The sequence below is a fragment of the Oncorhynchus keta genome, chromosome 14, assembly GCF_023373465.1.
Source record: "Oncorhynchus keta strain PuntledgeMale-10-30-2019 chromosome 14, Oket_V2, whole genome shotgun sequence".
Lineage (NCBI taxonomy): Eukaryota > Metazoa > Chordata > Actinopteri > Salmoniformes > Salmonidae > Oncorhynchus > Oncorhynchus keta.
Genome location: NC_068434.1, coordinates 68,045,239 through 68,061,397, shown reverse-complemented (window position 1 = coordinate 68,061,397; position 16,159 = coordinate 68,045,239). Strand labels below are relative to the sequence as shown.

General features: G+C 40.7%; 1 protein-coding gene across 1 annotated transcript; it reads right to left on the bottom strand.

The window, feature by feature from the left end:
• Positions 1-3,339: 3,339 nt before the first annotated feature.
• On the bottom strand, positions 3,340-7,825 carry LOC118393855 (cytochrome b5-like). The gene is made up of 5 exons (XM_035786994.2): positions 7,414-7,825; positions 5,962-6,090; positions 5,790-5,816; positions 5,643-5,674; positions 3,340-5,513 (listed from the first exon to the last, which is right to left on the bottom strand). Exons 1-5 carry the CDS (start codon positions 7,615-7,617, stop codon positions 5,423-5,425), a joined length of 483 nt encoding a protein of 160 aa, XP_035642887.1. The 5' UTR covers positions 7,618-7,825; the 3' UTR covers positions 3,340-5,422.
• Between the last annotated feature and the right edge of the window lie 8,334 nt (positions 7,826-16,159).

The window sequence follows — 16,159 nt, the reverse complement described above, 5'->3', positions numbered from 1 at the left end:
TAACCGATCGCTGCAGCTGTACATAGTCCATCTGTAAATAGCCCACCCAATCTACCTTCCTCATCCCCATACTATTTATATTTTATTTACTTTTCTGCTCTTTTTCACACCAGTATCGCTACTTGCACATCATCATTTGCTCAATTATCACTCCAGTGTTAATCTGCTAAATTGTAATTATTCGCTCCTATGGCCTATTTATTGCCTACCTCCTCATGCCTTTTGCACACACTGTATATAGACTTTCTTTTTTCTACTGTGTCATTGACTTGTTTATTGTGTTATTGGCTTGTTTATTGTTTACTCCATGTGTAACTCTGTGTTGTTGTCTGTGTCACACTGCTTTGCTTTATCTTGGCCAGGTTGCAGTTGTAAATGAGAACGTGTTCTCAACTAGCCTACCTGGTTAAATAAAGGTGAAATAAAAAAAATGACTGTCCAGTTTGAGTGTTTGTTGCAGTTCGTTTCAGTTGCAGCTGCAGTGAACTGAAAAGAGGAGCGACCGAGGGTTGTGTGTGCTTTGGGGACATTTACAAGAATGTGACTGGCAGAATGGGTGTTGTATGTGTAGGATGAGGGCTGTAGTAGATATCTCCGATAGGGCGGAGTGAAGCCTGAGAGGGTTTTATAAATAAGCACTAACCAGTGGGTCTTGCGACGGGTATACAGAGATGACCAGTTTACAGAGGAGTATAGAGTGCAGTGATGTGTCCCATAAGGAGCATTGGTGGCAAATCTGATGGCGAATGGTAACGAACATCTAGCCGCTTGAAGGCACCCGTGCCTTTCGATCTATAAATTATGTCTCCGTAATCTAGCATGGGTAGGATGGTCATCTGAATCAGGGTTAGTTTGGCAGCTGTGGTAAAAGAGGAGCGATTACAATAGAGGAAACCAAGCCTAAATGTAGCTTTAGCCTGCAGCTTTGATATGTCTTGAGAGATGGACAAGCTATGAGCTATGTTGTTGATGTACATTGAAAAGAGCATGGGGCCTACGATTGAGCCTTACTCCCTTGGTGACAGGCAGTGGCTGACACAGCAGATTGTCTGACTTTATATACTGCACTCAAATTCAGACTTAGTGTAAGGAGCCAGGAGAGATCTTAGGGCAGGTAGGGTACAGGCCGGTGCTGATGGAGGACAATAGCACCCAGCAACAGTCAACAAAGAGCCATTTAAAAGTGTAATGCTTAAAACCAGCAAATCAAATTGTATGGGAACAGACTTGGTGGAAACAACCGAGCACTGAAGTTGATCCTTGGTAAAGATTGCCACTCCTCCACCTTTGGAAGATCTGTCTTGCCCGAAAAAGGTTATAACCAGAAAGGTTAACATCAGTATTGAAAACACTCTTCCTTAACCCCTGCTAGTGTTATTTTACTGCTGCTGTTTAATTATTTGTTACTTTTATTTTCTATTTTTTAGAAAAACAGTTATTTTTCTTAAACCTTCTTAACGCCCTGTTGGTTAAGGGCTTGTAAGTAAGCATTTCACTGTAGTATTCGGCGCATGTGACAAATACAATTTTATTTTATCCCCCACCCAATCCTACTACTTTGGCCCTAAATGATCCTACACCAGGCCGTCGGCCTGGGAGGATGGAACCCCTTTTCTCAAAACTTCCTATAACTCTTCTGCACTAAAATCTCTCACACCCAAATATTCCACTGCAACTATCTATCTTCTGAGATTTCTGCTCCATCATTGCAGTGCAGTTGGCTATAAACGCAAGAAATTCAACCATACTAAAAAACTATTCCTTTCTAGTTCTCTTTCTTCGGGCTACCTCACTGGGGGCCTCCCAGTCAACTCACTGACCCTTGGGCTATCCTCTACTCTCTTCACTGCCTCAGCATAAGAATCGTTCTACCCCACTCAAACTCTGGCAATCTCAACCGGTCTCTCACAGGGCATGTAGGATCTCCAGCTGAATGGACACCCCCACAGTTGACACATAGTGCTTTCTTTATCCCAACTGTACACTCCCTCTGACTATACCCTTCTGTACATTTCTCACATCTTTGGATCTCCCTTCTACACACTGCTGCAACATGTCTGAATCCTTGGCACCTAAAGCACCGAAGCAGGTTTGAAAGATAGGCCTTCACAGAATGCAAATATCACCTAACCTGACCTTATCAGGTAGAAGCTCTGTGTCATAGCTCAACAAGACAGACAGGGTATTCTCAGTCTCGCCATTGCCATCTGGGTCTACCTCTCACCAAACGGCAGGCGTCACAAACACAAGGAATATTCCTTTCAATTTTATTGACCTCTACACTCAATGCTACCCCATTGATCACCCCTTTTAACTGCACTCTGCACCGGAGAGCAAAACACACACAGGTTGAGCCCAAACCGCATGACTCGAAGCGCCCGCTTCCTCTGGGAGGAATCCACTTTCCAAAAATCTCACTCCTAGCAGTCCAAAATCATCTCTGGTAGAATTCTCAAGGTGAATGTTGGAAGACTCTACCACACCAGTCGCCGCAGGTAGGCCCACTACATCCCGGACTGCACGGAAGGCTGCTCCAAATATTGGCCAGATGGGGCAAATGGAATGGCATCAAACACATGGAAACCATAGCACTTATTCTGCTCCAGCCATTACCACGAGCCTGTTCCCCCCAGTTAAGGTGCCACCAACCTCTTGTGCTGGACTGACACAACATCGGAGCTCACATCTGCTTACTGACTCCATTTCGAGATCATCAAAGTTCTCAAGAAAGCATGAAGACCTATAAGTAAGACTACTTGGTTTGTAATTTGGAGATGTACTGTGGGACTAAAAAAGTATTTAGTCAGCCACCAATTGTGCAAGTTCTCCCACTTAAAAAGATGAGAGTGGCCTGTAATTTTCATCATAGGTACACTTCAACTATGACAGACAAAATGAGAAAAAAAATCCAGAAAATCACATTGTAGGATTTTTAATAAATGTATTTGCAAATTGTGGAAAATAAGTATTTGGTCAATAACAAAAGTTTATGTCGGACTCAACGGGAATTTTCATTTCAACCGAGACTGGTCTTTGAAGTATGATGAATTTGAAAGTGTCTAAATGGAATTTGTTGGTTATCATATGTACAAATCAGTATTATGTCTTGGGCAGGTTGTTTTCAGGTGCTCCACAAGTTGTGAATAGCAACATTTAAAGGAAACATATGACTGAAATATTAAATATATGGTTGACATATACCAATTAAAATTGGTACTGCAATTGAATATCCACATATGCTTTCAAGTACAGCTGTTTATCCACAATTCCCAGATACAGATTTACACTTAAAAATGTCACAGTGGCACCAACACTAATAAACAGACAGCTAACACAATACGAATATAAAAGTGTTTTATGCCTTCAAGAGTACAATTTTAGTCCAATCATTAGAATTCAACAACACTCACAACATAGGGCAGTATTTTTTAATTGCTAATGGATGTGCATAGGAAGAGACAAAAATATATCCTGCACAATGTGTGTAATGCAATAGAATTAATCCAGGTTATAATATATATAACACACACCAATGATGTCATACGTAATGTTTTTTAAAGCATAGTATCACCAAAATAAATGCTTAAATAAATGCTTAAAAGTAACTAGAAAAGGGGGAGTTGGGGATAAGAAAATTTCACTTTTAAATAATATCAATTTAACTTATCAATACCACATCAAGAGAATATACATGGCGTGGAGCCTTTGTAAGGCAAAATATAGATATTCCGAGAACGAGGCCTACTCAATCAGTCAATGCATGCATGCAATGCAATTAATGGCTGAACATAAATGATGTACTTTAACTATGAGGCATACTGTTCAATCAAGTCATTGGTTCAAATCAATTATAATTTTAAAGTTTGAAATGACAAATTGCATGACAATCTATTCTCAAGCAAACAGATAGCTTTTCCTATGTTATTCAGTCACCAGATATGAAATACTAGGCAGCAGTCTGAAGACTCACGACTCAACTTAACCTAAAAAACATGCTAATCAGATTTCTCAGTGTAAGAAAACAGCATTCATTCTTATAGATATGACCCCATAGGTTGCCATGCTCTACTACACACAAATATATTTATACTTCCTAGACCTAGAGCATAGAGACGGTGGGGTTAGCCACTAAACATGTCTGAACAAACAGAGAGAAATACAGAGAGCTCTAAAAGTTTTGGGACAGAAAAGTCCCAATTTTTCTGTTCTTTTGAAATGCTAAGGACTATGAGGTTAAAGTGTAGACTTTTGTTATACATAGTCTCCCCCCCATTTTAGGGGACTAAAAGTATTGGGACAAATGTGTTGGGTGCATTTGCTGTTTGTTTTGGTTGTGTTTCAGATTATTTTGTGCCCATGGTAGCATCCATTAATGTGGATGCTATCATGACTATGGATAATCCTGAATGAATTGTGAATAATGATGAGAAAGTAAGATGCACAAATATATCACCCCCCCCAAAATACTAACCTCCTGTTATTCTAATGGTGAGAGGTTAGCATGTCTTGGGGGTAAAATGTGTATTTCTCACTCATTCACGATTCAATGAGAATTATTTGTAATCATGGTAGCATTCACATTAATGTAGAAGTGTTTAGAAACATATTATATTCTTATTTACAATAAAAGTGACTCCGAAATTGCACAATAATACACTATATACCATTCATCCCTATTGGGTACAAAATAATCTGATACACAACCAAAACAAATGCATCCAACAAATTTGTAGAATCACAAGCTTAATGTAGTCATTGTGTGCTATGAATATGGGACCAAATACTTCACTTTTTGCAACTTTAATACACAAGTGAATTTGTCCCATTTGGTCTCCTAAAATGGGGGGACTATGTACAAAAAGTGTTTTAATTTCTAAACAGTTCACCCGATATGGATGAAAATACCCTGACAGTCTGCACCTTAACCACATACTCATTGTATCATCTAAAATCTAAAGTGCTGGAGTAGAGCCAAAACAACAACAAAAATCACTGTCCCAATACTTTTGGAGCTCACTGTAAAAGTCCCACAAAGCAGATAGCGACAAGAGTTTGCAGATATACATTACAGTTGAGATCACTTGCATATGAATAACTAACTTAAGACACCACACAATAAGTATCAAAAGGCAGAGTGGGTAAACAATATGAATAGATTAGAAAACAATTTAGCGAGACTGAGGGCAGAAAGTTTCCAGATGCATCTCACCCCACAGCCTGTTGGGTGAGGTCTTGAAAAGAAAGCCGAGGGGCAAGGGGATTGTTTGATCCTTTCCCTCCCTTTCCTTCAAGGTGAGGGCACTGTGTGAGTTGAGTGGGACGCACCTCTGAAAAGTTGTGTACGTTCAATGCAAGGGGGGTTTGGTCAAACATGTCAAGGCCTCCAGACAGAAAGAATGAGAAGCGACGACAGCGTCAGGGCTCAGGAAGACTTGCGCTCCAGCATGTAGTATCGATACATGATACCCACAACAACTGCAGCTATGGCAGGTATCAACCATGTGGTCCACGAGCTGGAGAAAGACAGAGAGCACTTAAACATTCAGCCAGGGAACAAACACAGCTCAGTGAAGAATGATTAGGAGACAGAATACTCCGTCAATGCAAATGGAATAATCAAATTCTTATCGCTTATGACTGACCTCGAGCCATCTCCTGTTGTAATGAATTCTTCCTGTGGGATAATTTTTGTTGTTGTTGATAAAACAAAGTTCAAGAGTTAGCATTAGTAAAATAGGTGTTACATTATTATAAAACATTTTTACAGAACATTTACTTGAATACTTTACCTTTGTGCCGCCCTTCTTCCGGTCATCCTAAAAGACAGGGTGAAATAATCATTTACACACTTTCACGATCAGAATAAATCATGGCACAGATTATTTTTTTGTTCCATCATTAATGGAAAACTATGTTTCAATGATTGAGAGTTCAACAGTTGAGAGAAAGCAATCTCTGTACCATATGGAGCTCCCCAATGTAGTACTGGATAAGCAACTCTCTGGCATCTGTAGAGTGACCAACATCCTCGAAGCTCTCTGTGGCATCTGCACCTGCCTGCTCCACCAGAACCTCCTCTCCTCCTGGATGCTGGAAACACAGAAACAAGTGGTAGACTTAATTTCATCATGATCTGTCACTACCGACAGTTACTGCATGGTCGGAACTAGAAGCATTTCGCTACACATCTACACAAGTATTTCGCTACACATCTTCTAACCATGTGTATGTGACAAATAAAATTTGATTTGAATGTAATCACAGACTACACAATTACAGTATAATGTCCTACATGACATAGATGGCTGGCTTATGTCAACCTAAATGTCAATATGATAAATGTGTTAAATAAAGCTATGGCCTCTTAATTATCTGATATCCTGAAATGATTATGTATTGGCATATTATAGGGATAGATTGCTTCATTAAAAATGGTTAAAGCTCCAATGTCAACTTTTTTGTTGGCAGGCTCACTCTTTGAAGGTAAACATATCTTACAGTGTGGTGTTTCTTCACAAATACAGCCCTGATAATAACACATGAAAGAGGTCATGCCAAAGATACTTGTAACTAACCCCTTTAATCTTAACCTGAAATCCAGAACCTGTACCATTAGCAAAAATGGTTTAGCATGACATGGAGTGGAACGATAGCTAAACAGACTGGTACCCCATGCTACTTTCATTGTGGTCATGCTGTGCCATTGGCATTGTATTTCGACCTTTTTTCCCCATTATACCTTTAATAGATGGTTGGTTGCGCAACTTCCGGCGACTGTCCTCGCCCTAGCTTCTTTTGTAACCTTTGCCAAGTGGACTAAAGTCTCACTGTGGTAGTTATAGCTACAGTAAGAGGATCAGACAAGTGTGAACTACCTATCGAACAATTAAGAGTGGTCGTGACAAAATGTTACAAAATTATTTTGGGCCAATTAAGCTAGCAAACTAGTTACGTGAGCTAGCTAACGATACGCTAGGTATGTTCCATAATAATGCATACCCAGGCCAGGTGCAACATTACACAGTCTCTGTTAATATTATTGGGAATATGCAGGTAGACACAGATATCATACACAGTTAAATTAGCCACATTAACTAGCTAGTTAAACACACACTAGCCAAAATAGCAAATGCTATTGCTGGCAAGCTGCCTCCATCAGCATGTGTTGACTGAGCGTTAGATAAATAACGTTCGGATATGGTAGCTAGCTAGAAAGACCCAGACCTTCACATATGTGCATTGTTACGTAGATAAACAACTAACTATCTAGCTCGACGTTTGGTTGGCGAGAACCTAAATTAATTTGAAACCAGGCAACGGAGACCAATATTCCAGCTGACGTTAGCTAGTAACGTTAGTGTCGTAGCTAATGCTATTCAGCTAACGTTAGCAAGGGTGGTATTTTGATCATACCTCCGCCAGGAAACTGGTGATGTCATACACTTTATCGTGGATGATAAGCCATGCGTCCTTGCTCATATTATGAGCTTTTATTTCTTCCAATGTGTAGTATATCACATCGCTATCTGTTGTCTTTTCTGCGGTGTGATTCACATCCCCCATGCTGTTAGCAGTACCATTTGTGTTGATCGTGTTCTCGTTCATTTCCTCGCCCATTATCTATTTTAACACTATTTGCCTAGCTAGCTAAGTCCCTCAGTTACACTTTGATTATCCAACGTTGAATCGTATGCTGTAGAGTTTAAGACAGCATGAAGGTTCGTGTATCCAATGTGGACTGCCTTAGCAATGCATAAGCCCGAGTTTCCCCTTTGCAACCGGCATATCGTTACATCAGCAGACGTGCGGAAAGAACCAATGATTTCATTCCAGTGTCACCTTCCAATGAACATGTATGGGCTTTTAGACAAGTAACCAATGAAAGGCAACATTGTAGAATTGTAACCAATCACAGGTGACCTTTAGATGATCATGAGACCTCGTCAATTAGCATGTTCATGGAAGAGTTAGATAAAGTATTTTACATTACTCACATATCAAATCAGTTTTATTGCTCCTTTGAAATGTCATTGGATTTGGCTAATGATCAATGCAATTCCATCCTGCATACTGTCAGTAGTGTTGTTTTTGAGTAGGTTACACTTCCAACCTCACCCACTGAAGTGATGTCTATGTACACTGAACAAAAGTATAAACACAACATGAAACAATTTCTAAGATTTGACTGAGTTACAGTTCATATAAGGAAATCAGTCAATGGAAATACATTCATTAGTCCCTAATCCATGGATTTCTCATGACTGGGAATACATACAGCATGCATCTGTTGGTAAAAAAATACATTAAAAATGTACAAAAATAGGGGTGTTGATCAGAAATCCTTTGCATACACTTAATCAGGCTGTTGATTGTGGCCTGTGGAATGTTGTCCCACTCCTCTTCAATGGCTGTGCAAAGTTGCTGGATATTGGTGGAAACTGGAACCAGCTGTCATATACATTGATCCAGAGCAACCCAAACAGGCTCAATGAGTGACATGTCTGGTGAGTATACAGGCCATGGAAGAACTGGGACATTTTCAGTTTCCAGGAATTTTGTACAGATCCTTGTGAAATTGGGCTGTCCACTATTATGCTGAAACATGAGGCGATTGCTGCGGATGAATGGCATGACAATGTTAAGAACGACAAGCTCGCAGATGAACTTCCCTGAGACGGTTTCTGACAGTTTGTGCAGACATTCTGTGCAAACTCACAGTTTCATCAGCTGTCCGGGTGGCTGATCTCAGACGATCCTGCAGGTGAAGAAGCCGGATGTGGAGGTCCTGGGCTGGCGTGGTTACATGTGGTCTGCGGTTGTGAGGCCGATTGGACGTATTGCCAAATTCTCTAAAACGACATTGGATGCTTATGTTAGATAAATGAACAATAAATTCTCTAACAACAGCTCTGGTGGACGTTCCTGTAGTCAGCATGCTAATTGCATTCTCCCTCAAAACTTGAAACATCTGTGGCATTGTGTTGTATGACAAAACTGCACATGGATTACCTTGGCAAAGGAGAAATACTCACTAACAGGGATGTAAAACAAATTTGTGCCCAACATTTTTGTGCTTATGGAAAATTTATGGGATCTTTTATTTCAGCTCATTAAACATTTTTTTAATTTTTTTTATTTATTTAACCTTTATTTAAATAGGCAAGTCAGTTAAGAACATTTTTTTTTACAATGACAGCCTATGGAAACAACACTTTACATGTGTTTATATTTTTGTTCAATGTAGTATGTTTCTCTGCATCCAGTGATAAGGAGGCAGAGGGAGGCTACATGTGCAACATTGACATGCTGGTTAAGGGGGGCACTGACAGGAGTGTAGCAGAGTTTTTATCAGGCCTGCCTGATAACATACACAGAGATGTCATGCATTACTGTCATCTCATCACCAATGTAGACCACACCATGCAAACATTGCTCTGAGTTTGAACTAATAGCACCTGATAATGTAGTAACCTGAATAGGAATTCAAAAAACATAATGTAATTTTCAAGAAAACACTAAATACTTCCACTTATATCATGCATTTCATCCTATAAATATATTGTAGCAATACTTGCTATATGAGCCACGTTACAATTCCCACCTAGTTGGTTAAACCTATTTGCGTGATGTGTAAAATGTTTTCCTTTCACGCCAGTGACCCAGGTTTGCTTCCCTGCCATTCACTACACTGGTGTCAGAAGTGGGATGGCGTCATTAGGCTATCGGAACGCACGGGCAGATGTGTGAAGGGGTTTGAAAGAAAGTCGAAGCACCGGGTCGTGCCTTCCTGTTCGAAAGGAGGCAGTGTAGCAATCCATGTTATATGAGCTAAGTTACAATTCCCATCAAGTGTGTTTACCCTATTGGCACAATGTGTAGGGTGTTTGCCTTCCACGCCAGTGACCCTGGTTTGCTTCCCTGCTTCATTGCTAAGAAAAATCATGATCTTCACATGCTACACAAGATGGCAGTAAGCTAATACCCTTTGGCACCTGTGTCTAAACTAAAGACCAAACACCTTGAACTTGTGGATTTATTTTGCTTTGTTCACAGAGGTCCTTCTTGGGTCATCATTTGCACTATTCAATATGTGTACAGATGTAGGATCTTAATTTTAGCTAGTTTGCTACAGCAGGAAAATAATCCTGCAGCAAAAGGAAATGTGAATTATGTGGTTTACAATTAATTGTATTTATTGTAGGGGTTGATACATTTTCAATTAGGGCAAATCAAGTCTGACATTTTAAAGTGGGAATTACAAACTTTAGAAAACTTTTAAACCTTGAATACACCACAAGTTTGCAATTCCTGCTGTACAGGAAAATTCTCAACAACAAAAGTGATCAAATTAAGATCCTACATCTGTATGGCATGATATGAAGTGTGTAAGAATGGCAGTGCCAAACCATACATACAGAATATCAACCAATAACAGAAACATGGGTCAGTCTCGTCAACCTCTTGTATGAAATATCTCCCGTGAAAATATCTACTCTAATGTTGAGTAAAATTAAGCCTCCCATAAACTGGAGGACATTCTTTCAGTCCTTCAAATGCACTTATTTCAAAATAACACATTCACCTAATCTCCAGCAGATAGGCTGTTTGCATCTACAACCAGGGAATATCTTGGGCAGGGGTCTAAGTTCTCTCTTAAGCTGTATCCACATCCCAGGGGGCCCCGTGTTAGACACCTCGATAACAGAAGGAACATTGGTGGGAGCGGAGCAACAGCAGAGTGAGCAACATTTGGAGCCAGCCAGCAGCTGTCTTGTCATAGCCCTCACAGAATAATTGTTCTCACTAGGGGGAACAAGGCATTCCTATGTCACCAAAGACCACACCCTGAGACATAATCTGTGCAATTAGGCCTGCCCTCGGGCAGGTAGATACTGGTCTAGAGGTTGACTGGCTGCCAGCAGAATCATAAGACAAGACATTTCATATTCTTCTAGAGTTTGTCACGAACCAGCTCGAAGTTCGTAACAAAATGGAGACAATGTGGAGCCAAGGAACAACAAAGTATATTTATTAAATAAAGTAAACTAAATACAATTAACAATGGTGTGTGTGTAATCTGTAGTGTTTTTTATTTATTTATTTACTACCCATTTTTCTCCCCAATTTCGTGGTATCCAATTGTTAGTAGCTACTATCTTGTCTCATCGCTACAACTCCCATACGGGCTCGGGAGAGATGAAGGTTGAAAGTCATGCGTCCTCCGATACACAACCCAACCAAGCCACTATGCCTCTTAACACAGCGTGCATCCAACCCGGGAAGCCAGCCGCACCAACACTGTGCACCTGGCAACCTTGGTTAGCATACACTGCGCCCGGCCCGCCACAGGAGTCGCTGGTGAACGATGAGACAAGGATATCCCTACCGGCCAACCCTCCCTAACCCGGACGACGCTAGGCCAATTGTGCGTCGCCCCACGGACCTCCCAGTCGTGGCCGGTTACGACAGAGCCTGGGCGCGAACCCAGAGTCTCTGGTGGCACAGCTGGCGCTGCAGTACAGCGCCCTTAACCACTGGTTCAAAATTTTGGGGTAGCCTTCCACAAGCTTACCACAATAAGTTGGGTGCATTTTGGCCCATTCCTACTGTCAGAGTTGGTGTAACTGAGTCAGGTTTGTAGGCCTCCTTGCTCGCACAAGCTTTTTCAGTTCTGCACACAAATTTGCTATAGAATTGAGGTCAGGGCTTTGTGATGGCCACTCCAATTCCTTGACTTTGTTGTCCTTAAGCCATTTTGTCACATATTTGAAATACTGTCATTGTCTATTTGGAAGACCCATTTGCAACCAAGCATTAACTTCCTGACTGATGTCTTGAGATGTTGCTTCAATATATCCACATAATTTTCCTGCCTCATGACGCCATTTATTTTGTGAAGTGCACCAGTCCCTCCTGCAGCAAAGCACCCCCACAATATGATTCTGCCACCCCCATGCTTCACGGTTGGGATGGTGTTCTTCGGCATGCAAGCCTCCCCCTTTTTCCTCCAAACATAACGATGCTCAATATGGCCAAACAGTTCTATTTTTGTTTTATCAGACCAGAGGACATTTCTCCAAAAAGTATGATATTTGTCCCCATGTGCAGTTGCAAACTGTAGTCTGGCTTTTTTTTATGGCGGTTTTGGAGCAGTGGCTTCTTCCTTGCTGAGCGGCCTTTCAGGTTATGTCGATATAGGACTCGTTTTACTGTGGATATAGATACTTTTGTACCTGTTTCCTCCAGCATCTTCAAGGTTCTTTGCTGTTGTTCTGGGACTGGTTTGCACTTTTCTACAAAAACATTTCTGATGTCTTGGCTGATTTCTTTTGATATCAAGCAAAGAGGCACTGAGTTTGAAGGTAGGCCTTGAAATACATCCACAGGCACAACTCCAATTGACTCAAATGATGTCAATTAGTCTATCAGAAGCTTCTAAAGCCATGACATCCTTTTCTGGAATTTTCCAAGATGTTTCAAGGCACAGTCAACTTAGTGTATGTAAACTTCTGACCCACTGGAATTATGATACAGTGAATTATAAATGAAATAATCTGTCTGTAAACAATTACGTTAAGAAGCAGTGCGGCTAGGTTGGGTTGGCATGGCTTTCAAACTTTGTCTCTCCCGAGCCCGTACGGGATTTGTAGCGATGAGACAAGATAGTAGCTACTACAACAATTGGATACCACGAAAATTGGGGAGAAAAAGGGGTAAAAATTCAACAACAACAAAAAAAATCACAAAAAGTATCATAATCAGGTGTGGCACAAACATAAAACATGATGACCACACTACAGAATGTGACAAGTAGACAAAGAGAAACGATGACATGGACATGGACATAACTCCAGCTACATTGAGTTTACATGTTAACTGGAAGGCTGGATACCAGATTAGTCATTTTTCTGTGCATAAATCTGTACATTGTTGTTTCAGTTTACCTTCAGTTCTTACAACCGACTGTCACCATAAAGGTGTTGAGAGAGAGCCATATGATCACGTCACACATTGTGGAACCTACTGTATATATCGGTAGGCCAATATGCATGAACACTAGATGGCACTACAAGGTCAAGCTGATGCTGCCAACTTTTCTCCCAGTCGCATCAATCAATTATTCCTATTTATAATATATTAATCAAAGGAACACCACTCAGCTTGTCCAGGGGGCACGGTATGTGAACACAGTGGGTGGTGTCACATGATGGGAGAGACATTAAACACCAAACCAAAACAGCAATAACAAACAACAACCAACAAGGACTATCATGATGGATAATTGGCGGAAACATTTGCATGAAAAGGTTTTCGATGCCACGAGAAATCCTCTTTGCCATCTCATGACAAAATTGCTATGTGCCCCATTGACAATAGCCTATTCCTTAAAGCAGGTCATTTGATGACAACATTCTATCTGTTAGCTCCTTTATCTTGCCTTTCCATGGATTTACACTAGGCACATAGCAGATTCTTTGGACCAGACAGATGGTGGTGTTTATACACAGAAAATTGGACAGCGATTTCCCTGCTCTGTGCCTCTCTGTGTCTATCTGCCATGTGGAGTGGGCATTTAGATCATTTATTCTGGTCAGACTGACTGGGACTTAAGAGCAACCACAGTTGCATCCACGACCCTTGCATAATCTTCCCTTTGGTTACACAGCTGTCGACACTGTCAATCATTGCACTATATCTCAACCCAACCTGTTGTATGTCAACAACTTATTTGCATTATAGTTCTGTATTCAATATGTGTATTTATAGAGGAACAATATACAGTATCTAGACTGGAGCGCTGATGCCCCATACATTGCCCATGAGACAGACATACTATATTTTTCTGACAGGTTTTCAAAGTCAACATTGCAAAGAAGAACAAAAACAGTATTCCCCTAGCTATGAGACATGCTCAATAGCCACATGCTGCATAAAGGGAGTGACTGTCAGCCTGATATTAATTGTATGGTAAGTCAATAGATTGGTCTGAATAAACATGTGGAAAAAGCAATAGGAAAGTCGCAGAAGCAGCTCTAATATTAAAATCGAAATACTTGATTTTTGTATACCAGCATTAACTTTCTTACTGACTCAGCTATGTAAGGTGCACTTGGCCACAGACCATTTTGTCGGCTACATTTATTCTCTGGGTTGTGGCAAAGGCAATGGGCAGGCAGTAATGTTATTGGAGATCGCAGTGCAGACTGTAGTACTATATATTTGCGGCCCTGTTGGGAGCAGATGAAGACATCAGTCCCCATGGCTGAGGCAGCTGTCACATCCATCACAGCCACTCTTCAAGGAGAGCCTCGGCTGCCAATGCAAAACATCACAATGACCACAGTCTCCGTACTATGCCAAATCCTCACCGGCTTGGAATGACCTTTTTGGCTATAAATGGAGTATTCAATATATGAATAATATGTCTAGCTGTACTGAATCTGTACTGAATCTAGCTGTATTCAATACCCAGATCCAGATGAAAATTAATTTTGGGACTATGATCAACAGATTGGACCAAAGCATGTCTATACATGTGCACGTCAAACAAACACCTGACGCATATGTTGGTATTAGTAACACTGACAGTTCAGTCGTTTTAGTATTTCCACATCAGTGTTATCGACTATGACAGGCAGTAGTTAGAGACAATCAGCTCTTCCTGGTAAATTACACACCTTTATCAAGGCCTTCTGTTGCTTTCACTATTAATCAATTCTCTTCAGACTCAGAATAATGCCGAAGAGCAAAAAACTGTAATTTATCAATAAAAACATTCCAGCGTTATGTGATGCTATTCCTTCTATATCATAGAGATACAGACTTAGAACTACTGCTTTTTCCGATACTTTCATTCAGAGCAGAATGAATGAGCGATTCATCCCACTTCATTTGAGTGGCCAAAGGACCTTCAGGGGAAAATCAAGCTTTACACTCATGTCAGATGCACACAAGATATTTCAAGGAGTGTCAAGGCTTTCTTCCTGGGAAGGAGAGGCGGACCAAAACGCAGCGTGGTTATAGTTCATGGTTCTTTAATAAGAAACACTTAACATGAACACAACGTGAAAACCCAAAACAGTCCCGTGTGCCACAAACACTGACACAGGAAACAATCACCCACAAAATACCCAAAGAATATGGCTGCCTAAATATGGCTCCCAATCAGAGACAACGATTAGCACCTGCCTCTGATTGAGAACCAATCCAGGCAACCATAGACTTACCCAGACACCTAAAAGAACACAACCCCATAAATCTACAAAAAAAACCTAGACAAGACAAAAACACATAAATCACCCATGTCACACCCTGGCCTAACCAAAATAATAAAGAAAACAAAGATAACTAAGGCCAGGGCGTGACAAGGAGAGGAACTCAAATAGCAGCCCTTGTATGAAAGGTCTACCAACACATTTCTATACTGTGTATGGAGCGAACATTTAATCAAACTGAGTAAAAGGATGAAAACACAGCATGCATACTCTCTTGCAATGGAGAGGAGCTTTAGGTGGGAGGAGCTTTAGGAGGATGGGCTCATTGTAATGACTGGAATGGAATCAATGGAACGGAGTCAAGCATGTGGTTTCCATGTGTAATGGAACGGAGTCAAGCATGTGGTTTCCATGTGTTTGATACCATTCCAATTATTCAATTTCAGCTATTACAATGAGCCCATCCTATTATAGCCCCTTCCAGCATCAGCCACTGCTCTCTAGCCCAATATTTTGCCCAAACCCAAGCCTGAGCCCATATCAGATATGGTGAATTTAAAATAGGTCATTGTACAGTGTCAATTTGCCAGTCTTTGTCTCATATGATGCTGATACTTGGTGAATTGTCAGATTGGAAAGGAAGTTTCCTAAGGACTATTATTCTATTATATTCTCAAATGACTGAAAACTTTTGTATTCCGGCTATGACTGCAGCTGAAAAGATGTATTGTGTAACTTTTGTGGGATAATGAGGATCCTGCTCTACTTTTCACTGGATAAATTAGATACATTCCTGAACTTGCTTATTCAAGAGGTAGTCCAGAGCTATTTCTGCCAAGTCAGAACCATGGCTGAATAACTGCATATCACCCACTACCGTGTAAGCTAGAACTACCAATGTAATTGCATTGTGAAAAATAATTTTTAATTACAGATGTCAAACA

What these genes read in the sequence shown, in the direction of transcription:
- LOC118393855 (XM_035786994.2), bottom strand. Translation starts at nt 7,617, where the DNA reads ATGGGCGAGGAAATGAACGAGAACACGATCAACACAAATGGTACTGCT. An exon ending in TCACCAGTTTCCTGGCGGAG is followed by an intron (nt 6,091 to 7,413) that starts GTATGATCAAAA and finishes CTGTGTTTCCAG; the next exon opens with CATCCAGGAGGAGAGGAGGT. An exon ending in GGAAGAAGGGCGGCACAAAG is followed by an intron (nt 5,675 to 5,789) that starts GTAAAGTATTCA and finishes ATTATCCCACAG; the next exon opens with GAAGAATTCATTACAACAGG.